Source organism: Megalops cyprinoides, chromosome 3, assembly GCF_013368585.1.
Source record: "Megalops cyprinoides isolate fMegCyp1 chromosome 3, fMegCyp1.pri, whole genome shotgun sequence".
Lineage (NCBI taxonomy): Eukaryota > Metazoa > Chordata > Actinopteri > Elopiformes > Megalopidae > Megalops > Megalops cyprinoides.
Genome location: NC_050585.1, coordinates 53985618 through 54010468, shown reverse-complemented (window position 1 = coordinate 54010468; position 24851 = coordinate 53985618). Strand labels below are relative to the sequence as shown.

The window sequence follows — 24851 nt, the reverse complement described above, 5'->3', positions numbered from 1 at the left end:
CTCTGACATCATCAAACTGCGCAGAGACGCGGAGCGCAGGGGCATCCGCGCGCCTCCGTGTGCGTTCAGCAAACAGCCTGACACAGGAGCGGCTCTGAGAGAAAGATCCTGCACTCATCCCAGCCCCTGCAGGCCTTTTGGATAATCTCAGCGCGGGTTCCCGAAAGCTCCCTTTCCCGTAACACAGGAAGAACGTTTCACAGCCTCTTCACAATCATGCAGGAGCTCGTACCGAGCACACGTGTTTCGGGTCCTTCTGTATCAGCATACACGCTTTCTTCAGAACAATAACATGTCATTATGATTGTGAAACATCAAGTGCAATACTGATACTGCCTATCTGGGTGAGGTCAGGGCCAGGTCAGGGACTGAAGAATTCTTCACTAAAACTCAGGGAATCTCCTCTGAACCACAGATCCAGCACCACAACACAGGAGTCTGTCTCTCCTGTTTCCGGGTCCTGTTTCTGCATCTAACCAGCTAATGTAACCTTACAGTCTGCACCCCAAACTTGTAATCATCAATGACAGCTCTCAATGGCATTTAAACTAGCAACTCAATCTGCATATGTAGAAGACACACAGATACATATACCAACAACAAACTGTATGAAAGAAGTTATTTTCAATTCCTGAGTGAGTTTGGAATTGTTTTATTTTTACACTGTATCACGATTAAATACAAGAAATACACGCCTTCAAGAATCGGAGGACATTTTTTTCAAAAATCAGAGCTTTACCCCAGTTTTCAGTTCCTTGTGATTTCAAACCATGTGGTGACAACAGCGATAAATGACAGCAAAGCACCAGGGCCGTGAAGCAGAACAGCCCCCGTCCCCGCCGTACGGTCCGCAGGCGTGGCGGGGAGGTCGCTCCGCCGGGCGGCTCCTGGTGGGGCGCTGTACGGTCCGCAGGCGTGGCGGGGAGGTCGCTCCTGGTGGGGCAGGTGAGCAGCTGAAAGCCCTTCACCTCCTGCACATCTGCGTAGATCCTATTTCAGCTCCTCATTCCTCACACCAACACCTACAGCTTCTGCTTCCAGGTGTGACAGTCTACACCACTGATTTTAATTACTCTCCATTATCATATAGCAAAGTAATGGTTGGTTACTGGTTCACCTGCGTACTGCTCTATGCACTCAGGGGCAGCTGAATGTTCACCATCGGTGCACTGCGTAACGCCCCGGGGTGGAGCTGCGCTGCGCTGCGTAACGCCCCGGGGTGGAGCTGCACTGCGCTGCGTAACGCCCCGGGGTGGAGCTGCGCTGCACTGCGCTGCGTAACGCCCCGGGGTGGAGCTGCGCTGCGCTGCGTAACGCCCCGGGGTGGAGCTGCACTGCGCTGCGTAACGCCCCGGGGTGGAGCTGCGCTGCACTGCGCTGCGTAACGCCCCGGGGTGGAGCTGCGCTGCGCTGCGTAACGCCCCGGGGTGGAGCTGCGCTGCACTGCGTAACGCCCCGCAGTGGACGTCCTCAGCGTGGGAAGATCCTGCTCACATACCCTGCAGGTGCTGGCGTTCTCCTTCCTCCGGTTTTTAGCAGAAATATCATGTAAGCAGACGTGCATGTGAGGGCCGCGGGGCTTCACTGCTTCATTCCGCGACTCTGAAGCACTTCCTCCTCCTCGCTGGGACCGGTTTCTGGTTCGGGCTCCGCAGTGCTCTGAAGCTCTCGCACCCCCGACTCCAGCCGGAACACCGTGGCGGTACGGCCCAGGATCGGGTTCGTCTCCTGCAGGCCTGAGATCCACTTCGCCAGGGTGGCCTGGTCCCCCTGGCCGGCCATACACATAGCAAACACCAGGCCCTCGTCCACTGCAAACACACACACGCACAAACACTTCAGCACTCTAATGCACACACCACAGGAAAAGGTGGAGATGCAGCAGCTGACATCCTCGGGCAGACCTGCTATCCACGGTCCCGGCACCGCATGTCTGTGTACAACCCGTACAGGCTACATTAGCAAAAACATACAATTAATAACTGACACTCCAAGTCCTGCTACTGTGGACACACTGCTGACTTTAATACAGCAATAATCAGTACCCTGCAACAACTAGCACACTGGAAACTCCACTAGCTGGAATTCAATGCTACAGAATATATGTGTCCAGGTCTCTGCCTGCGGTAACAGCCACGCCCGCCGCTGTGGCCGTGAGGGAGCTACCTTCGTCCACGTCGAAGCTGTCGTTGTCACCCAGGTCTCGCTCCAGGTCCAGCTCCAGCTGCAGCGGGTAATAAAAGCACCGCTCCGGATCCACGGGCTCCTCCACCTGCCAGGACCAAACGCAGCGGCAGGAAGCGTGTCAGACACATGCCGCGTCGGGCGCACGGCGCGTCGGACGCACGGCGCGTCGGATTCACGGCACGTCGGACGCACGGCGCGTCAGACACAGCACCCTGCCGGGCTGCAGGAGACTCAGGAAGGACACCGCACAGCCATCGCTAACATTAGCATCAGATACAGCTTTACGCTGCGACTGACATGTTACTTACAGCAGCCCCACACCTGGAGATGGGACTGAAGAACAAGTGTTACACGGAGTGAATTAAACACCCTGGACTGTGTCACAGATTCAAAACCATTAGCTGAGACCCAAAAGAACTGAGAAAAAGTCTGCCAGCTTGCACTGGTATGAAGGCTGTCCTAAACGACGCTGCTCATGCACCACACGCTCACCTTCTCCTCTGGGGGAAGGGGGTCGGCCCGGAGCACGTAGTAATACACGCACGTCTTTCTCAGCCACAGAGGGAAAGGGCCTTCCACGAAGACGGGCCTGCTGGGGTTATGTTTGGCCAGCAGGTGGCGCTGGTCAGGACTCTGTATCCCTGCCACAGGAGACTGGGAGTGAGCTCTTACTTCAGAACAGAGAGCCCAGCCTGCTGTGCAAGCTGTTGGCATCTGTGATCATTCTGTGCTGTGCAGTGTAATGTCTGTTGGTGTTGTGCTCACAGACCCGGGGAAGGCCGGAGCAGGAGACTGTGTCATACCTACAACATAGGGCTGCGTCACCTCCTCCCCTGTCTCACGCACGTCTGTGTAGGGCAACTGAACAGGAAACAAAAACAACATCTCAATGAGCAAACAGGTGCCAGCTCTACAGCGGGAAAGGGGTATAATGAGCCAGCCTGGTTCCAGCTCTACAGTGGGAAAGGGGTATAATGAGCCAGCCTGGTTCCAGCTCTACAGCGGGAAAGGGGTATAATGAGCCAGCCTGGTTCTAGCTCTACAGCGGGAAAGGGGTATAATGAGCCAGGCTGGTTCCAGCTCTACAGTGGGAAAGGGGTATAATGAGCCAGCCTGGTTCCAGCTCTACAGTGGGAAAGGGGTATAATGAGCCAGTCTGGTTCCAGCTCTGCAGTGGGAAAGGGATATAATGAGCCAGGCTGGTTCCAGCTCTACAGTGGGAAAGGGGTATAATGAGCCAGCCTGGTTCCAGCTCTACAGGGGGAAAGGGGTATAATGAGCCAGTCTGGTTCCAGCTCTGCAGTGGGAAAGGGATATAATGAGCCAGGCTGGTTCCAGCTCTACAGTGGGAAAGGGGTATAATGAGCCAGCCTGGTTCCAGCTCTACAGTGGGAAAGGGGTATAATGAGCTAGCCTGGTTCCAGCTCTACAGTGGGAAAGGGGTATAATGATCTAGCCTGGTTCCAGCTCTACAGTGGGAAAGGGGCATAATGAGCCAGCCTGGTTCCAGCTCTACAGTGGGAAAGGGGTATAATGAGCTAGCCTGGTTCCAGCTCTACAGTGGGAAAGGGGTATAATGAGCCTGGTTCCAGCTCTACAGGGGGAAAGGGGTATAATGAGCCTGGTTCCAGCTCTACAGTGGGAAAGGGGTATAATGAGCCAGCCTGGTTCCAGCTCTACAGCGGGAAAGGGGTATAATGAGCCAGCCTGGTTCTAGCTCTACAGCGGGAAAGGGGTATAATGAGCCAGCCTGGTTCTAGCTCTACATTGGGAAAGGGGTATAATGAGCCAGCCTGGTTCCAGCTCTACAGGGGGAAAGGGGTATAATGAGCCAGCCTGGTTCTAGCTCTACATTGGGAAAGGGGTATAATGAGCCAGCCTGGTTCCAGCTCTACAGGGGGAAAGGGGTATAATGAGCCTGGTTCCAGCTCTACAGGGGGAAAGGGGTATAATGAGCCTGGTTCCAGCTCTACAGTGGGAAAGGGGTATAATGGCAGTTCTGGGTGGGAGGGATTGTCTGTACCTGATACACGGTGACCCTGGCGTCCAGGTCATTTGCGATGCGACTCAGGCTGAAACGGGCCAGGTCCACGGGGTCCTCGGGCAGCTGGTGGGGGACGGGGAAGGGGTTCGCGTGCTTGAACCGGGGAAACCAGTACAGTAGGCGCTGGTACTTCCGCACAGGGTGGCTCTTCTCCCCAAAGATCTGCACCAGCAGGACTTTAGTCTGCACGTTGGGCATGATTCCTGATGAAAAGAGGACCAAAAAATATGGAGCTTAAACCCAAACTTCTTTAAGTTTAACTTGATGTGATTTCAGATTTTAGACTTGAAATCATTTACTCCTAATGATTGTAATGGTTTAATTAGTGAGCTGGTAGCCATAACGCTGCCGGTGTGAGGCACAGACACACACCTAGAGCTTAGTCTGAACACAAGCTGCACCAGCTGCCCTGAATGGGGCTGTTTTCAGGGTGAGTAACGGAAGAGATGGAAAGGAAGCTGGACTCGCCCCGCCACCCCACCGCCCGCTTGCCCCCCACACCCGCTCGTCTCGCCCCACCCCACGCCCGCTCGTCTCGCCCCGCCCCACGCCCGCTCGTCTCGCCCCGCCCCACGCCCGCTCGTCTCGCCCCGCCCCACGCCCGCTCGTCTCGCCCCGCCCCACGCCCGCTCGTCTCGCCCCACCCACCCCACGCCCGCTCGTCTCGCCCCGCCCCACGCCCGCTCGTCTCGCCCCGCCCACCCCACGCCCGCTCGTCTCGCCCCACCCACCCCACCGCCCGCTCGTCTCGCCCCACCCACCCCACGCCCGCTCGTCTCGCCCCACCCACCCCACGCCCGCTCGTCTCGCCCCACCCCACGCCCGCTCGTCTCGCCCCACCCCACGCCCGCTCGTCTCGCCCCGCCACCCCACCGCCCGCTTGCCCCCCACGCCCGCTCGTCTCGCCCCGCCCCACGCCCGCTCGTCTCGCCCCACCCCACGCCCGCTCGTCTCGCCCCGCCCCACGCCCGCTCGTCTCGCCCCACCCACCCCACGCCCGCTCGTCTCGCCCCACCCCACGCCCGCTCGTCTCGCCCCACCCCACGCCCGCTCGTCTCGCCCCGCCACCCCACCGCCCGCTTGCCCCCCACGCCCGCTCGTCTCGCCCCGCCCCACGCCCGCTCGTCTCGCCCCACCCCACGCCCGCTCGTCTCGCCCCGCCCCACGCCCGCTCGTCTCGCCCCACCCCACGGCCGCTCGTCTCGCCCCACCCCACGGCCGCTCGTCTCGCCCCACCCCACGCCCGCTCGTCTCACCCCACCCCACGCCCGCTCGTCTCGCCCCACCCCACGCCCGCTCGTCTCGCCCCACCCCACGCCCGCTCGTCTCGCCCCACCCCACCCCCCCGCCCCCCTCCCTGGGACGCACCGTAGTTCTCCATCTGCTCCAGCACCTGCACCCCGCACTCTTGCTGCCGGGGGTAGTGGTTGAACATGCGCTGGATGAAGTTGCGCGGCACAAAGATCTCCTTGGGGAAGACGTCCAACAGCTTGTTGTACACCTCGAGGTCGCGCTCCACACCGAACTCAGGCATCTTCCTCAGGGCGGCGTAGATGAACTCTACGTGACCGCGCCGTCTGATGTCTCGCTTGACGAAGACGTCCAGCACCTGGTTGAAGGTGGCTTTGGTCTTGGCCTCCAGGGCAGCCCGCTCAAACAGATCATCATAGGTGACCAGAGACTTCCCGGCCCCGCCCTCACGCTCAGACTTCTCCTGGTAGTCCGTAGCAACAGGTCTGTTCTTGAGAAGCACACAGCCAGTGTGGAGGCTCCTTAGCGCCTGGTGAAAACACACAGGGTGTTTAAAACAATACAGTGTCGCACACTCTCAGATTCAACTCCAGCCAGCTGCTGATGCCGCAGATCAGAAAACAGTCACTTCTCAGCAGTGAGACATTCTCAACCCATCAGATATGTTCATGTCTGCTAAAACATTTATGAATTAAAATATCAGCCATTCCAGCAGACTATCAAAGTCTACAGCAAGTTATTGTCAGAATAATGGCTCATATCTGGGTCAAAGTTCATTTATTTTATTTGACCTTAATTTAAAGACGAGGGTGAACAGATTCTCAGAGATTACAGCATCAACCCGGGGAGGGAATGCAAGTGCTGGCACAGCCAATCAGCAGGAGAACGAGTGCTATGATAATGAGGCAAGATATAAAGCACTGCTTTAGAAGGCCTGTTAACAGCCCTAACCTCAGTGTAACACTGTTTACCCCTGAATCAGAAGGAAGAGTGCCCCCTACTGGCCCACTAACACCACTTCCAGCAGCTACCTGGTTTTCACACAAGGTCTCCCATGCAAGAACTAAGGAAGGCCAGCCCTGCTTAGCTTCAGCTGCTTGGCAGAAGACATCTGCAGTGAGGTATGGCCGTTAAGTTAGTTAAATCCATTCGAGACTAATGCTACCAGAATAAACACGTTATAACATTGACGGACGTGTGACAGACGCTCACCTGGCCGCAAGGCCCGCGCACTGTCAGTGAGCGCGCATGGGGCGCGTTGCGCGGGGGCGCGTTGCGCGGCGCCGCAGGCTGCACGGTGCCTCCGACCGCCCCTGGCAGCGCCCGCAGACTCTGTATCCGCACCAGAGAGCGAGCGCACCTCATGGCCGACGCATCGCGGTCCTTAAACACTCAGGTATTCTGCCAGAAAAACAACAACAGCACAACATCGCTTTACCTTCCACTCTCCACAATCAACCAGGAAACAAGCTGCGTTTGTTGAAATACGTAATCCACCAATGGCAATGACTTCCACACATTTAACTATGGTAATGACTGACAAACTGCAGCCAAGCAACGCGGCCAGCTTGACTGCCTTACAGGTTTAATGCTACCTCCTGTGGATGTCACTCGTATCAGTAACAGTGTGGCTAGATGTATGGCTAGCCCCGTTCGGTCATATTGCATTCCTTGTGAGGCTGGATAGGTAACAAGCAAGCTAGCTTAATACAACTAATCGTTCTGTATGTGTAAGGTCCTGAAGTTTAGGTCAGTGTTGTATATATCATGTGTGGATCGGTGGGTAAGAGTCAGCTGTGTCAACGTCACTTTTTCAGCCGATCCAGTTTACGTAATAATCAATGAATCAGCACTACATTTGCATAGTATTGCATCAAATAAATAAGCCTAGCGTATTTAACCAGATAGCCAATGCAACAGAGCGAAGCACTGACCCGTCAATGTCAAAATTAGCTGTACACGCATAACTTCATCCTTATGACAAAACAGCGTGACGCTGGCCACACAAGACAGAACAATAAATTTGCAGATTTATATAAACACGCGTTATCTTCCTAGCTTAGCTATATATCTAAAACCAGAGCCATGTGAGCGGGGTATACCAGCAGTGTCAGTAAACGTTAACTAATTAGCTAACGTTAACCAAATGTTAGCTAATTAGTTAACGTTAGCTAATGTGTTAAAGGTAGATAGATAACGCCTTGTAGACGCGAGCAGTGACCAGTTTCTTTGTTCACAGAGACTGCGCTTTATGAAAGTACTTACGCAATTTTATGTCAAGCTTCATCATAACCGGTCTCCTTCAGAAACGCGACTCCACGGACGGCGCCATTGCTTCGCCAACGGAACTTCCTGGTGCAGCGAGAGCCTGTCCGTAGTGCGCAGCGGGACTGACACTTAGTTCCGCCAGCAGTAAACGTAAACGTAAATAAAACGTTCCTACCCGTTTTGCAGACATTCACGCATTGCAGTACACAGAGCTACCACAAGGTGGCATATAAGCAAAATGGAAAAAGTCGAGTTTAATTTGAAGTTTACACCCATGCTTAACTAGCTATTTACACAGCTTGTCTGGAAAGTACCGTATTATTTTCTCAAAAAATCTCTTGAAAATGAAGTCTGGCGAGATTCTGATTTGCTAGGGGAAGACATCCAGCGTTTAAGGCTATAGCGGCGTCATATTTTGGTCCCTGGTTACAACAAACATGTCAGATATGTAATGAGCAAAACTAACTGAAAAAGTTGATAAAGTAGCAAGGTTGTTAATACAAACTAACTCGAAACTATTTCTTCGTTAACTCGCAGTGGAGTACTGTCGCGAACAGTAGTGTGTACATCTGTCTCAACAGAAAATGCTGCCAAGTACGTTTCCCACCTCACTGAGCCGTTCATTTCCTGGATCTGGGTCTTTGAGAGCATTCTGAAAGCGAATCAATTTGGCAATCCGCTCCGCGTACGCACGGCGATGCATGGCAGATAGCTCGCCAACGATCTCCGCAGCTCCTGGGCAGAAATAAGTTTAGCTGGTTAGCGCGCACAACTTGAGGCGGCATCGCTGACCAATGTCGCAGAGAAGAGGACTTATACGGCGCTCGCTGTCAGCTGCGTCGGATCTGAGTGGAAACATCACATTTTAGACGGCGAAACTTGGAACGAAAAATAAGCAAATAAACTTTAAAAAATTTCAGAGGGAACACCACACCACAGCAGCAGCAAGAATGGATGGCTTGGGCAATAGCCTTGGTAAGAACCATTATTTGATGCAGTTAAATATGGTTAAACGCAGAAAAACTTATTCGGCAGTTTAGTAGATTTAGTTCAACTCTTGGCTACATCGCCCGATCACACCACCTCGCAATTTCAAAATGCATGTGGGCGTATTTGCTGCTTGATACTGCAGCAATGGTTGTAGCTAGCGAAAGTTAGCTGAAAATATTGGAGTGCAGCTAAACAATCGAATAATATGTTTACAGTGTAGCGAAAACGATATGCGTTTCTTCTTTAGATGTGTGAAAGAGGGCTTTGTATGACCACGAATGTTGTGTGCAAAAGTTTGTCTGTCGCCAGTTGGTGAGGCTGGATGGCGAGGACGTTGCTGTTGGCTATAGCTACGCGTCCTCGTAGATTCATATCTGTATATCTAGTCTGGTACTTTTTGTATTTTTGTACACACGTTTTCTGTCGAGTGCGGAGTCTGTTTTCGGTTGTCCGTCTGGACCCATTTAAGGATGTTTATTACTAGCAGGTCCCAAACCAACAAAAATGAAACGCTGCAGATTCTTTTGGTTAAACCAAGACCACTCCGCAAAGAGCAACACATCGTAAACTGCAGGATGCTGTATCACATGTTACACTATTATCCTCTTTCTGCAAAGCCAACAGACCAACTCCGTGGTGAGACGGAGAAAAGGCCCACCTGTTGCTGCAGCATCTCTGTCAGCGACCTTGTAAATGTTCAGTGTTTCTAAGATTCGTACGATCTGTTAGTATCATAGGTGATTACAGTTGGTGCATGCAAGATATTTAGCTTCCACATGAATTCCACAGTGGATTCATGTTCTTGTATGGCATGCACGTTGATGTGCAGTATTGGCGATGGGTTATTATGGTCACTTAAAATATTTATTTATGTAGACACCCTCATGCTTGCTTTACACGTGTTTCTTATGTAGCACCTTCATGGGTCATGTTTGATCGGCTCCTTAAGTGCTCAGTTGAGACTGCAGTTCAGAGTATTGCCTCACAGCCATTGCCCCTACCCAGGCTGGAAAGAGGAAGTATGTTTCAGGCGGCCAGTTTGTAGTGTGTACAGATTTTTCTGATTTCCAGGAGCCAAAGACTGGGCAGCTTGTTAAGCGTTTACGGGGTCTGGTCTGCAATAGAGGAACGGAATCATAATGCGCTTATTGTGCTCCGCGGTGGCCCGGAGCCGCCCCACCTTGTGCGTTCTTGTTTATTGCCTTGTAAAAACTGCGGGGCCAAGACAAAAATCCAAACTTGGAGGCGGCAGGCCTGTCACCGCCTTAGATACGAGCGAGGTTATGCAATAGTGCTTCTCTCCTCGCCACCCGCGTCCTGTCAGTTACACACGGCACTGCGTGTCTGTGTCTAGTTACGCAGATGCTGCGCTCGTCGGAAGTCGGACACTCTCATCACGGGGCGCATGAAACGGCGCTTCATCTATGCTTCTGAATTGCCATTTGCTGTCATCCTGATTACTTTGAATACATAAAATATATTGCCAGTCTTGCTGAATGGAAGGGAGGCCAACACTGTGGGCCCAGTGCTGATCTTTGCAGCCTGCCCGGTTGGAGAAGGGTAATGATATAGTCCACAGTAATGACCGAACACCGGTAACATTCCCTGAGTTAAACGGCGAGCGTACAGTGCCGTTTAGAAGCATCTTTAAGCTGCGCTACAGCGGCAGTGCTGGCCATTATCCTGACACTTCAGAACAATTGGGTCGTTGTTTACATTACTAATAATTTCCTGTTATGATATTTAAAATGACCAGTTATCTCAGCAATCTCCTGACGGCTAATATGGGTGCCATATTTGCATGGACCAAAGGATCAACTGTTCATCACTCAACCGGAGAAAAAACATGACGCAATGTTTCTCACCAATACTGTTACTTAACGTTATTTACATGCTAATAAGGAATAGAACAGTTTTGTTTGTGGTTACCCTACTGACAGGTAATGTCAAAACTGCTGGAAGACCTCCAGATATATGTTTTAAAAGAACTGCCAAAAAATACGTTTCAGTTACAATGTTGCCCTTACACCCCCATATGTCTGCTGTAAAGCTCATTGTTGGAAGTTTGTCAGCTTGCATGTCGTCAGTGCCGAGTTTAGAATACGGGACTATACAGTATATTTAGTAGATAACACATACTACACAAGCTGCGAACAGCCTCACACTTCTACCCACAAACCCATCTTCCCCACACATACTGAGAGTGTCATTCAGGAGGTCCAGACCCCCCTCCCAGGCTAGAGGTTTGAACATTTGTTAAAAGTGTGGGTAAAGGTGTAGGGTTTTAGCCTGACAGCAGAGGTTTGCTGTGGGGGTTAGGTTCTGAGGGTGGTGTTGGTTCTGGGAGGGGGAAGCTGGGAGTTGTAGTCACGGAGGTTTGGGCAGAAACTCTGCTGGTCTGCAGAGGTGGGTGTGTCCCTGCTGCGGAGAACCAGGGCAAACTCTTTAACTCTTTCCTGTCTGAAGGCGGGGGCCGACGGTCAGGGGATGCTTAGACCTGGGATGGGAGACCTCCTGGGGAAAGCAGGTGTTTGTGGGTGATTGCTCCTCCTGTACCACCACCCCATTGCAGTGAGACATTATGCTGTAGGAGATTCTGTCCTGTAGGCAGTAACCTGAGCTGCTGTCTTACTGTAGTCATTAGAAACCCTTATCGGAGGACTATGGGTGTTCCTTGTGATCCTGGCCAAAGTGTTATTTGAGCATATGAACCCTGCCCTCTTCAGCTCGCTGCTGAGTGATGAGTCGCACACACACACACACACACACACACACACACACACACAGACGCACACACACACACACACACACACACACACACACACACACACACACACACACTCTCACACTCTCACACACTAACATTCACTCACACACACTGAGAACCATGAGGTGAGGATGAGGAGGAGGATGCAGAGTCTGCAGCAGGTTAGGTGATATAAATCTGCTGCCGTGATCTTTCAGAGGGAGGAGACACACCCTCAGTCAGAGCGGAGTGAAGGCGCTGTCTCTCCTGATCCCTCCTCCTGCTGGAATGCCCTCATATCGGCAGCTGCAGTGTGCAGGGATCCGTTCCTGTGTCCTGGATCAAAGGGCTCAGGCAGAACAATCAGACTGCGCTGTTTGCACACCGTTCCCGCCTGTCCTGCACCCACAGAGTCAACAGCAGGCCGCCTGTCCTGCACCCACAGAGTCATTCAGCAGGCCGCCTGTCCTGCACCCACAGAGTCATTCAGCAGGCCGCCTGTCCTGCACCCACAGAGTCATTCAGCAGGCCGCCTGTCCTGTACCCACAGAGTCATTCAGCAGGCCGCCTGTCCTGCACCCACAGAGTCATTCAGCAGGGAGGAGCAGAACAGAGTCAACAGCATCATTCATAACAGAGTCACAGCTCAGGCCAAGAGGCCAACCTGCTGAAGCCCGTTTGAAAAGGTGCTGTTGAAGGCGGTTTCAGGACCTCCAGACTCTGAGCTCCCAGCACGTGGGGCAGAGTACTGCGTAACCATCAGGGGCGCAGCTGCAGGCTCTGCTGTAAAACTGAGAGGGTTAATGGTAGGACTGCGCATAATGTAACCTGGACAACCACCTGTGCAGAGCTGCACAGAGCTGCACAGCTTTCACTGCTATACACTGTAGCTGTGCGCTTCTGAATGTGCAGCCCTCTCCTGCCTGCCTTCCTGCAGCATAGAGCTGATCCACAGCGGTAGTGTTCAGTGCTGGAAGCTTTGGCGGAAAGGCTCTGACGTCCACATAATACAGTGCAGACAGAAATGGCTATTTAGGTCCTCTCTGCGCTCTGAGCAGAAGGGCTGTATGCACCCTGCTGTCTGGGAGCCCTACAGCCCTGCAGTCCACAGCTTCTGTCTGCCTGCTAGTGTTGTGTGTGGAGTCTGGCTTTGGCTGGATAGTAACTGAGAGGCAGTTCAAGTCAGTCCCACTCAGCCTGCTCGCAACAGTGCCCACTACAGCAGAGTTTCCCATGGTGCACCTCTGTAAAGCAGTGCCCACTACAGCAGAGTTTCCCATGATGCACCTCTGTAAAGCAGTGCCCACTACAGCAGAGTTTCCCATGATGCACCTCTGTAAAGCAGTGCCCACTACAGCAGAGTTTCCCATGGTGCACCTCTGTAAAGCAGTGCCCACTACAGCAGAGTTTCCCATGGTGCACCTCTGTAAAGCAGGGCACACTACAGAAGTTTCCCATGGGGCTGCAGTGAACAGGATGTGGTGCCGTGGCGACGGGTGTGTGATGTCACGGGGACTGGCCTGTGCGTGTGGGCGGTAATGCGCGTCTCTCCGCCACACAGGAAGGGGGGGGTGGAGAGTGGGTGGGCGGACGGGCGACGGGGGCCTGTGAAACACAGCCCCGGTTTGGAGTGCACACCGACACCTCCAACTGGGATCTCAGCTCTGAGCTGCTGGATGTGAATGCGGCTGTCCGCTTGTGTTGTCCTGCTTGCTGCCGGACTGGTTTGCAGATTTCTGCCTCAGAGCCCCTTGTTTTTGCTGCCTTTCTGTGTGAACTGTAGCGAGAACATCCATATGAGAGTGTAACTCAGTGACGATACATTCTAATGCAGACCGCAGTTTCCCATGAGAAAAGTGTGTCTCAAAATGCGACCATCGTGGTTTTGAAGGGGTTGTGCAAACCAATTTAGAACATTTACACAACGTTGCAGCGATGACACTGGTGAGCAGAGGCCTGCCTCTATGGCAGAGTCCGCGGTGTGGCTCTGAGCTGTACCTGGACTGCGCAGTTTGCACCTGAGTGGTGCACACGCATTGCACACTTTCTGTGGTGGAAATGCAGAGGAGAGGCCGGGGTACGGGCCTGCTGATTGGCTGGAGCCAGGCAGGGGTGCTCCAGCGACGCCCCAGTGGAGCGGCGCAGCACAGAGTATGTTTAAAGCCGAGGCACAGCGAACCTGCGGCGAGAACGAACGGCCGCAAACACACAGCATCGCCTCCGAGAGGAACATCCCGCTCAGACAGCGTACCTGCGGCGAGAACGAACGGCCGCAAACACACAGCATCGCCTCCGAGAGGAACATCCCGCTCAGACAGCGTACCTGCGGCGAGAACAAACGGCCGCAAACACACAGCATCGCCTCCGAGAGGAACATCCCGCTCAGACTCGGGTAGCTGCCCTGCGGCGAGAACGAACGGCCGCAAACACACAGCATCGCCTCCGAGAGGAACATCCCGCTCAGACTCGGGTAGCTGCCCTGCGGCGAGAACGAACGGCCGCAAACACACAGCATCGCCTCCGAGAGGAACATCCCGCTCAGACTCGGGTAGCTGCCCTGCGGCGAGAACGAACGGCCGCAAACACACAGCATCGCCTCCGAGAGGAACATCCCGCTCAGACTCGGGTAGCTGCCCTGCGGCGAGAACGAACGGCCGCAAACACACAGCATCGCCTCCGAGAGGAACATCCCGCTCAGACTCGGGTAGCTGCCCTGCGGCGAGAACGAACGGCCGCAAACACACAGCATCGCCTCCGAGAGGAACATCCCGCTCAGACTCGGGTAGCTGCCCTGCGGCGAGAACGAACGGCCGCAAACACACAGCATCGCCTCCGAGAGGAACATCCCGCTCAGACTCGGGTAGCTGCCCTGCGGCGAGAACGAACGGCCGCAAACACACAGCATCGCCTCCGAGAGGAACATCCCGCTCAGACTCGGGTAGCTGCCCTGCGGCGAGAACGAACGGCCGCAAACACACAGCATCGCCTCCGAGAGGAACATCCCGCTCAGACTCGGGTAGCTGCCCTGCGGCGAGAACGAACGGCCGCAAACACACAGCATCGCCTCCGAGAGGAACATCCCGCTCAGACTCGGGTAGCTGCCCTGCGGCGAGAACGAACGGCCGCAAACACACAGCATCGCCTCCGAGAGGAACATCCCGCTCAGACTCGGGTAGCTGCCCTGCGGCGAGAACGAACGGCCGCAAACACACAGCATCGCCTCCGAGAGGAACATCCCGCTCAGACTCGGGTAGCTGCCCTGCGGCGAGAACGAACGGCCGCAAACACACAGCATCGCCTCCGAGAGGAACATCCCGCTCAGACTCGGGTAGCTGCCCTGCGGCGAGAACGAACGGCCGCAAACACACAGCATCGCCTCCGAGAGGAACATCCCGCTCAGACTCGGGTAGCTGCCCTGCGGCGAGAACGAACGGCCGCAAACACACAGCATCGCCTCCGAGAGGAACATCCCGCTCAGACTCGGGTAGCTGCCCTGCGGCGAGAACGAACGGCCGCAAACACACAGCATCGCCTCCGAGAGGAACATCCCGCTCAGACTCGGGTAGCTGCCCTGCGGCGAGAACGAACGGCCGCAAACACACAGCATCGCCTCTGAGAGGAACATCCCGCTCAGACTCGGGTAGCTGCCCTGGCAAAACAGGAAGTGGACACAAAGACTCCCTCACACACAGAAGCCCTCACACTGCGTGTGACGCAGCGGGTACGCGCTGCAGACAGAGAGAGTGTGAGTGTGTGTGTGTGTGCATGAGTGACACAGAGCTGGCTGTGTTACAGAGAGCTGGATGTGTTACAGAGAGCCAGTGTGTTACAGAGAGCTGGGTGTGTTACAGAGAGCTGGCTGTGTTACAGAGAGCTGGGTGCTGGGCAGTGCTGGCTGTGTTACAGAGAGCTGGGTGCTGGGCAGTGCTGGCTGTGTTACAGAGAGCTGGATGTGTTACAGAGAGCTGGGTGCTGGGCAGTGCTGGATGTGTTACAGAGAGCTGGATGTTGGGCAGTGCTGGATGTGTTACAGAGAGCTGGGTGTGTTACAGAGAGCTGGGTGTGTTACAGAGAGCTGGATGTGTTACAGAGAGCTGGGTGCTGGGCAGTGCTGGCTGTGTTACAGAGAGCTGGATGTGTTACAGAGAGCTGGCTGTGTTACAGAGAGCTGGATGTGTTACAGAGAGCTGGCTGTGTTACAGAGAGCTGGCTGTGTTACAGGGAGCTGGATGTGTTACAGAGAGCTGGGTGCTGGGCAGTGCTGGCTGTGTTACAGAGAGCTGGCTGTGTTACAGAGAGCTGGCTGTGTTACAGAGAGCTGGATGTGTTACAGAGAGCTGGATGTGTTACACAGAGCTGGATGCTGGGCAGTGCTGGATGTGTTACAGAGAGCTGGCTGTGTTACAGAGAGCTGGATGTGTTACAGAGAGCTGGCTGTGTTACAGAGAGCTGGCTGTGTTACAGAGAGCTGGATGTGTTACACAGAGCTGGATGTGTTACAGAGAGCTGGATGTGTTACAGGGAGCTGGATGTGTTACAGGGAGCTGGATGTGTTACACGGAGCTGGCTGTGTTACAGAGAGCTGGATGTGTTACAGGGAGCTGGATGTGTTACACGGAGCTGGCTGTGTTACAGAGAGCTGGATGTGTTACAGGGAGCTGGATGTGTTACAGGGAGCTGGATGTGTTACACGGAGCTGGCTGTGTTACAGAGAGCTGGATGTGTTACACAGAGCTGGCTGTGTTACAGAGAGCTGGATGTGTTACACAGAGCTGGCTGTGTTACAGAGAGCTGGATGTGTTACACAGAGCTGGCTGTGTTACAGAGAGCTGGATGCTGGTTGGCAGTCCGGGTGTCCAGCTGGCTCTCTGCTTCCTGTTTCAGTTTTGCAGATAGAGGAAGTGAAAGCTGATTCTGCTCCCTTGGTTGCGTTTGGCAGTTAATCTCACCGTCAGGGGAGCCTGTACCCACCCTTACACTGCTCCCAGTGTGACTGCTCTCACCCTTACACTGCTCCCAGTGCCAGCATACCCACCCTTACACTGCTCCCAGTGCCAGCATACCCACCCTTACACTGCTCCCAGTGCCAGCATACCCACCCTTACACTGCTCCCAGTGTGACTGCTCTCACCCTTACACTGCTCCCAGTGTGACTGCTCTCACCCTTACACTGCTCCCAGTGCCAGCATACCCACCCTTACACTGCTCCCAGTGTGACTGCTCTCACCCTTACACTGCTCCCAGTGCCAGCATACCCACCCTTACACTGCTCCCAGTGTGACTGCTCTCACCCTTACACTGCTCCCAGTGTGACTGCTCTCACCCTTACACTGCTCCCAGTGCCAGCATACCCACCCTTACACTGCTCCCAGTGCCAGCATACCCACCCTTACACTGCTCCCAGTGCCAGCATACCCACCCTTACACTGCTCCCAGTGTGACTGCTCTCACCCTTACACTGCTCCCAGTGTGACTGCTCTCACCCTTACACTGCTCCCAGTGTGACTGCTCTCACCCTTACACTGCTCCCAGTGCCAGCATACCCACCCTTACACTGCTCCCAGTGCCAGCATACCCACCCTTACACTGCTCCCAGTGTGACTGCTCTCACCCTTACACTGCTCCCAGTGCCAGCATACCCACCCTTACACTGCTCCCAGTGCCAGCATACCCACCCTTACACTGCTCCCAGTGTGACTGCTCTCACCCTTACACTGCTCCCAGTGTGACTGCTCTCACCCTTACACTGCTCCCAGTGTGACTGCTCTATAGGGACTGGCACCTCTGTCATTGTCTGTGTTTTATTTATACTCAGAGCATGAAGTCTTTGTCTGCACACAGTGCTAAGATTGCCTACAATCAGGTTAGCTAATTCTGTGAAGCAAAGTTTTACAATGTGATTACAATGTGATTCGAGTTGACATTCCAGCAGATTTAGTGCTGTGAAGTGTGAGACATTGTGAAGACTGTTTATAGGGATCACAGCTGAGAAGGAGGTTGTTTTTCAGGCTCTAGGATAACATATCTGTCTGAGACACACAGGCTCCGCCCCCCGATCTGATACTACACGTGTGCCAGTCTGCACTTTTCCGTGGAAATGGCCTTTGTTTAGATTTTTTACCCCATCAGAGCGCTGGATCTGCTTTGTCCTCCTGTCAGTGGAAGGCACTGTGATCATGCAAGCACACACATGCTGTGGGCAGTTTCTCAATCTGTATCAGTATCAGTTCATATCAGAATCAGTATCTGTTCTGCTATGATTTACCACAACCAAACAGCCATTTAATAACAGACTTACCAAATGCTTGGTGTAGTGCTGAGGACCAGAGCTTGTAACCCAAAGGTTACCCAGGGGGTCCTTTGGGCAAGGTGCTTATCCACCTGTACGGAGAAAAGGTAAGAACTGTAACATGTGTAACTCGCTCTGGATAAGAGTGTCTGTTAACCAACTAAATGAAACCTGCAGAAATTCAGTTATGCTGTAAAAGTGAAAACATAAAAATAAGACATTATTCATCTGAAAAATCCAAACACTTTCATGAAAATCATCTTAAACGTTTCATATATGTAGTGCTTACATGTGCGTGTGCCGTGTTGCTTCCTGATGGAGTTTGTTTAGAGGCCTATAACCACATAAAGCAAACAGACCCACTGTGTGCAGAACTGAGGTTTTCGCCTCTATTTTCTTGTTTATTTTTCTGAAGTAGGAATCTGACGTGTGTGTGTGTTGTAGCCTCAATAGCACCAGTCCAGATGTGTCGTCTTTCTCATCAAAATTCGGCACGTTGAGCTGAGGAACGCTGCGGACAATAAGGAGATTCTCTGGGACTGATTTTCCTGGCTGAGCGTGTGAGGGAGTGCTGTCAGTGACGGACCGCTGTGCGTACAGGTTGTGCTGCCCGTTCCGTGCGCCGCTTTGGTACTCAGAGTCATTTACATTGTGGTTTTATTGGGAATTTAGTGGAAAGGCAGCTACACCAAAAATAGTGCAATGGCTGCTCTGTGCTGTGGAGTCTTGATTTCAGAGGGCTCTTAAGGTCCCATTGGCAGTGCTCCATGCAGCAGTGGGAATGCATTTGGACCTTTTTGCATATGCTCTGTGTGCTTTTTGCATGCATAAATCTTGGTTATTTGTTTTCTGAAGTCAGTGTGGCCGCTAGCCGTGCGTTCGCCACGTTTCAGACGGGTTCGAAATTTCTGCTGGAGTTGGAGAACTCAGTCCTCAGTGTGACGGTATGTAGCCTGCCTCAAGTACTACAGCAACCCCCCAACACACACACACACACACACATGCACACACGCACACATGCTCACACACACATACTCACACACAAACACACACACACACACACGCACACACACATACTCTCACACACAGACACACAGACACACACATACACACATACACACACACATACTCACACACACACACACATACTCACACACATACACACACACATATACATATACATATGCACACACAAACATGCACACACAGGCATGCACACAGGCACACGCACACACACACACATGTGCACACACACACTCACACACACTCACCATTTTAGATGAGAAAATCTGGAATCTGGCTTCCTAAAATATGCAGGCGAGTGGAAATGCATGCTCAGGCTGATGTATGTAATGACTTCCTGTTCTGCAGACAGCAGCTCCTGGTGATCTAGTGGGGCTGGAGTGGAGGGGTGGAGATATGTCATAAATGTCCAAACTGGGCCACCGTACAGCATCTGAGCTCTCCGTCCCACACACACAGTGTCAGACGCCATCGCTCCACAAGCTGACTAGGCTGCAGAAACACTGCTGTAACACAGAGGAACTGAGCCTGGTATCTCACCAAAGGTCTGCATGTGGCCAGAGACAGCGTGTTACGGAAACACACAACATCCTGGGTCCAGGGCCTGCTGACCAGAGCTGGCCATGTTTCAGGCCCTGAGAGGGGCTCGGGCAGGCGGGGGGTGCCGAGGCCGTGTTTCAGGCCCTGAGAGGGGCTCGGGCAGGCAGGGGATAAGGAGGCCGTGTTTCAGGCCCTGAGAGGGGCTCGGGCAGGCGGGGGGTAAGGAGGCCGTGTTTCAGGCCCTGAGAGGGGCTCGGGCAGGCGGGGGTGCGGAGGCCGTGTTTCAGGCCCTGAGAGGGGCTCGGGCAGGCGGGGGGTGCGAAGGCCGTGTTTCAGGCCCTGAGAGGGGATCGGGCAGGCGGGGGGTGCAGAGGCCGTGTTTCAGGCCCTGAGAGGGGCTCGGGCAGGCGGGGGGTGCCGAGGCCGTGTTTCAGGCCCTGAGAGGGGCTCGGGCAGGCGGGGGGTAAGGAGGCCGTGTTTCAGGCCCTGAGAGGGGCTCGGGCAGGCGGGGGGTGCGGAGGCCGTGTTTCAGGCCCTGAGAGGGGCTCGGGCAGGCGGGGGGTGCGGAGGCCGTGTTTCAGGCCCTGAGAGGGGCTCGGGCAGGCAGGGGATAAGGAGGCCGTGTTTCAGGCCCTGAGAGGGGCTCGGGCAGGCGGGGGGTGCCGAGTCCGCTGGGGCTGTAGTTTCCTGCGTAGTGAAGGTGTTGCAGTGGAGCTCACATGGCTCAATCTGCTCATAGCTGAGCTCTAAGCTTGGATGGATGAATGTTCAGTTTAAGTGTTTAATTCACTGGAGATCCTCATTTAACCCCAGCACAGTCTGAGGCGGTTAGCGCTGTGTGCGCGGTCTGAGGCGGTTAGCGCTGGTTAGCGCTGTGTGTGCAGTCTGAGGCGGTTAGCGCTGTGTGCGCGGTCTGAGGCGGTTAGCGCTGTGTGCGCGGTCTGAGGCGGTTAGCGCTGTGTGCGCGGTCTGAGGCGGTTAGCGCTGGTTAGCGCTGTGTGTGCAGTCTGAGGCGGTTAGCGCTGTGTGTGCAGTCTGAGGCGGTTAGCGCTGTGTGCTGTCTGAGGCGGTTAGCGCTGTGTGTGCAGTCTGAGGCGGTTAGCGCTGTGTGCTGTCTGAGGCGGTTAGCGCTGGTTAGCGCTGTGTGTGCAGTCTGAGGCGGTTAGTGCTGTGTGTGCGCACAGTCTGAGGCGGTTAGCGCTGTGTGTGCAGTCTGAGGCGGTTAGCGCTGGTTAGCGCTGTGTGTGCAGTCTGAGGCGGTTAGCGCTGTGTGTGCAGTCTGAGGCGGTTAGCGCTGTGTGCGCTGTCTGAGGCGGTTAGCGCTGTGTGTGCAGTCTGAGGCGGTTAGCGCTGGTTAGCGCTGTGTGTGCGCGGTCTGAGGCGGTTAGCGCTGTGTGCGCGGTCTGAGGCGGTTAGCGCTGTGTGCGCGGTCTGAGGCGGTTAGCGCTGTGTGCGCGGTCTGAGGCGGTTAGCGCTGTGTGCGCGGTCTGAGGCGGTTAGCGCTGGTTAGCGCTGTGTGTGCAGTCTGAGGCGGTTAGCGCTGTGTGTGCAGTCTGAGGCGGTTAGCGCTGTGTGCTGTCTGAGGCGGTTAGCGCTGTGTGTGCAGTCTGAGGCGGTTAGCGCTGTGTGCTGTCTGAGGCGGTTAGCGCTGGTTAGCGCTGTGTGTGCAGTCTGAGGCGGTTAGTGCTGTGTGTGCGCACAGTCTGAGGCGGTTAGCGCTGTGTGTGCAGTCTGAGGCGGTTAGCGCTGGTTAGCGCTGTGTGTGCAGTCTGAGGCGGTTAGCGCTGTGTGTGCAGTCTGAGGCGGTTAGCGCTGTGTGCGCTGTCTGAGGCGGTTAGCGCTGTGTGTGCAGTCTGAGGCGGTTAGCGCTGGTTAGCGCTGTGTGTGCGCGGTCTGAGGCGGTTAGCGCTGTGTGCGCGGTCTGAGGCGGTTAGCGCTGTGTGCGCGGTCTGAGGCGGTTAGCGCTGTGTGTGCAGTCTGAGGCGGTTAGCGCTGGTTAGCGCTGTGTGTGCAGTCTGAGGCGGTTAGCGCTGTGTGCTGTCTGAGGCGGTTAGCGCTGGTTAGCGCTGTGTGTGCTGTCTGAGGCGGTTAGTGCTGTGTGTGCGCACAGTCTGAGGCGGTTAGCGCTGTGTGCTGTCTGAGGCGGTTAGCGCTGGTTAGCGCTGTGTGTGCTGTCTGAGGCGGTTAGCGCTGTGTGCTGTCTGAGGCGGTTAGCGCTGTGTGTGCTGTCTGAGGCGGTTAGCGCTGTGTGCTGTCTGAGGCGGTTAGCGCTGTGTGTGCGCACAGTCTGAGGCGGTTAGCGCTGGTTAGCGCTGTGTGCTGTCTGAGGCGGTTAGCGCTGTGTGTGCAGTCTGAGGCGGTTAGCGCTGTGTGTGCAGTCTGAGGCGGTTAGCGCTGGTTAGTGCTGTGTGTGCAGTCTGAGGCGGTTAGCGCTGTGTGTGCAGTCTGAGGCGGTTAGCGCTGGTTAGCGCTGTGTGTGCAGTCTGAGGCGGTTAGCGCTGTGTGCTGTCTGAGGCGGTTAGCGCTGGTTAGCGCTGTGTGTGCTGTCTGAGGCGGTTAGTGCTGTGTGTGCGCACAGTCTGAGGCGGTTAGCGCTGTGTGCTGTCTGAGGCGGTTAGCGCTGGTTAGCGCTGTGTGTGCTGTCTGAGGCGGTTAGCGCTGTGTGTGCAGTCTGAGGCGGTTAGCGCTGTGTGTGCAGTCTGAGGCGGTTAGCGCTGGTTAGCGCTGTGTGTGCAGTCTGAGGCGGTTAGCGCTGTGTGTGCAGTCTGAGGCGGTTAGCGCTGTGTGCGCTGTCTGAGGCGGTTAGCGCTGTGTGTGCAGTCTGAGGCGGTTAGCGCTGGTTAGCGCTGTGTGTGCGCGGTCTGAGGCGGTTAGCGCTGTGTGCGCGGTCTGAGGCGGTTAGCGCTGTGTGCGCGGTCTGAGGCGGTTAGCGCTGTGTGTGCAGTCTGAGGCGGTTAGCGCTGGTTAGCGCTGTGTGTGCAGTCTGAGGCGGTTAGCGCTGTGTGCTGTCTGAGGCGGTTAGCGCTGGTTAGCGCTGTGTGTGCTGTCTGAGGCGGTTAGCGCTGTGTGCTGTCTGAGGCGGTTAGCGCTGTGTGTGCTGTCTGAGGCGGTTAGCGCTGTGTGCTGTCTGAGGCGGTTAGCGCTGTGTGTGCGCACAGTCTGAGGCGGTTAGCGCTGGTTAGCGCTGTGTGCTGTCTGAGGCGGTTAGCGCTGTGTGTGCAGTCTGAGGCGGTTAGCGCTGTGTGTGCAGTCTGAGGCGGTTAGCGCTGGTTAGTGCTGTGTGTGCAGTCTGAGGCGGTTAGCGCTGTGTGTGCAGTCTGAGGCGGTTAGCGCTGGTTAGCGCTGTGTGTGCAGTCTGAGGCGGTTAGCGCTGTGTGCTGTCTGAGGCGGTTAGCGCTGGTTAGCGCTGTGTGTGCTGTCTGAGGCGGTTAGTGCTGTGTGTGCGCACAGTCTGAGGCGGTTAGCGCTGTGTGCTGTCTGAGGCGGTTAGCGCTGGTTAGCGCTGTGTGTGCTGTCTGAGGCGGTTAGCGCTGTGTGTGCAGTCTGAGGCGGTTAGCGCTGTGTGTGCTGTCTGAGGCGGTTAGCGCTGGTTAGCGCTGTGTGTGCAGTCTGAGGCGGTTAGCGCTGTGTGTGCAGTCTGAGGCGGTTAGCGCTGGTTAGCGCTGTGTGTGCGCGGTCTGAGGCGGTTAGCGCTGTGTGCAGTCTGAGGCGGTTAGCGCTGGTTAGCGCTGTGTGTGCAGTCTGAGGCGGTTAGCGCTGTGTGTGCAGTCTGAGGCGGTTAGTGCTGTGTGTGTGCAGTCTGAGGCGGTTAGTGCTGTGTGTGTGCAGTCTGAGGCGGTTAGCGCTGGTTAGCGCTGTGTGTGTGCAGTCTGAGGCGGTTAGCGCTGGTTAGCGCTGTGTGCTGTCTGAGGCGGTTAGCGCTGTGTGTGCAGTCTGAGGCGGTTAGCGCTGTGTGTGCAGTCTGAGGCGGTTAGCGCTGGTTAGTGCTGTGTGTGCAGTCTGAGGCGGTTAGCGCTGTGTGTGCTGTCTGAGGCGGTTAGCGCTGTGTGTGCAGTCTGAGGCGGTTAGCGCTGTGTGTGCAGTCTGAGGCGGTTAGCGCTGGTTAGCGCTGTGTGTGCAGTCTGAGGCGGTTAGCGCTGTGTGCTGTCTGAGGCGGTTAGCGCTGGTTAGCGCTGTGTGTGCTGTCTGAGGCGGTTAGTGCTGTGTGTGCGCACAGTCTGAGGCGGTTAGCGCTGTGTGCTGTCTGAGGCGGTTAGCGCTGGTTAGCGCTGTGTGTGCTGTCTGAGGCGGTTAGCGCTGTGTGCTGTCTGAGGCGGTTAGCGCTGTGTGTGCTGTCTGAGGCGGTTAGCGCTGTGTGCTGTCTGAGGCGGTTAGCGCTGGTTAGCGCTGTGTGTGCGCGGTCTGAGGCGGTTAGCGCTGTGTGCGCGGTCTGAGGCGGTTAGCGCTGTGTGCGCGGTCTGAGGCGGTTAGCGCTGTGTGTGCAGTCTGAGGCGGTTAGCGCTGGTTAGCGCTGTGTGTGCAGTCTGAGGCGGTTAGCGCTGTGTGCTGTCTGAGGCGGTTAGCGCTGGTTAGCGCTGTGTGTGCTGTCTGAGGCGGTTAGTGCTGTGTGTGCGCACAGTCTGAGGCGGTTAGCGCTGTGTGCTGTCTGAGGCGGTTAGCGCTGGTTAGCGCTGTGTGTGCAGTCTGAGGCGGTTAGCGCTGTGTGCTGTCTGAGGCGGTTAGCGCTGTGTGTGCTGTCTGAGGCGGTTAGCGCTGTGTGCTGTCTGAGGCGGTTAGCGCTGTGTGTGCGCACAGTCTGAGGCGGTTAGCGCTGGTTAGCGCTGTGTGTGCAGTCTGAGGCGGTTAGCGCTGTGTGTGCAGTCTGAGGCGGTTAGCGCTGTGTGTGCTGTCTGAGGCGGTTAGCGCTGTGTGCTGTCTGAGGCGGTTAGCGCTGGTTAGCGCTGTGTGCAGTCTGAGGCGGTTAGCGCTGTGTGTGCTGTCTGAGGCGGTTAGTGCTGTGTGTGCTGTCTGAGGCGGTTAGCGCTGTGTGCTGTCTGAGGCGGTTAGCGCTGGTTAGCGCTGTGTGTGCAGTCTGAGGCGGTTAGCGCTGTGTGTGCAGTCTGAGGCGGTTAGCGCTGTGTGTGCAGTCTGAGGCGGTTAGCGCTGGTTAGCGCTGTGTGTGCAGTCTGAGGCGGTTAGCGCTGTGTGTGCTGTCTGAGGCGGTTAGCGCTGTGTGCTGTCTGAGGCGGTTAGCGCTGGTTAGCGCTGTGTGTGCAGTCTGAGGCGGTTAGCGCTGTGTGCTGTCTGAGGCGGTTAGCGCTGTGTGTGCTGTCTGAGGCGGTTAGCGCTGTGTGTGCAGTCTGAGGCGGTTAGCGCTGGTTAGCGCTGTGTGTGCAGTCTGAGGCGGTTAGCGCTGTGTGTGCTGTCTGAGGCGGTTAGTGCTGTGTGTGCTGTCTGAGGCGGTTAGTGCTGTGTGTGCAGTCTGGGGCGGTTAGCGCTGTGTGTGCTGTCTGAGGCGGTTAGCGCTGTGTGCG

General features: G+C 55.4%; 2 protein-coding genes across 2 annotated transcripts in view; one reads left to right on the top strand and one right to left on the bottom strand.

Annotated features, from left to right (window-relative positions):
* Positions 1-924: 924 nt before the first annotated feature.
* ecsit (ECSIT signaling integrator) lies at positions 925-7858 on the bottom strand. Its single transcript, XM_036523156.1, has 8 exons — positions 7748-7858; positions 6695-6883; positions 5600-6011; positions 4211-4434; positions 2991-3048; positions 2680-2828; positions 2167-2272; positions 925-1811 (listed from the first exon to the last, which is right to left on the bottom strand). Exons 2-8 carry the CDS (start codon positions 6845-6847, stop codon positions 1582-1584), a joined length of 1332 nt encoding a protein of 443 aa, XP_036379049.1. The 5' UTR covers positions 6848-6883; positions 7748-7858; the 3' UTR covers positions 925-1581.
* Positions 7859-8027: 169 nt separating this feature from the next.
* eml3 (EMAP like 3) overlaps positions 8028-24851 on the top strand; it is a 44727-nt gene continuing 27903 nt past the window's right edge. The window contains exon 1 of the mRNA XM_036523936.1: positions 8028-8725. Coding sequence (XP_036379829.1) covers positions 8701-8725 — 25 coding nt within the window. The 5' untranslated portion in view covers positions 8028-8700. The remainder of the gene's footprint in view (positions 8726-24851) is intronic.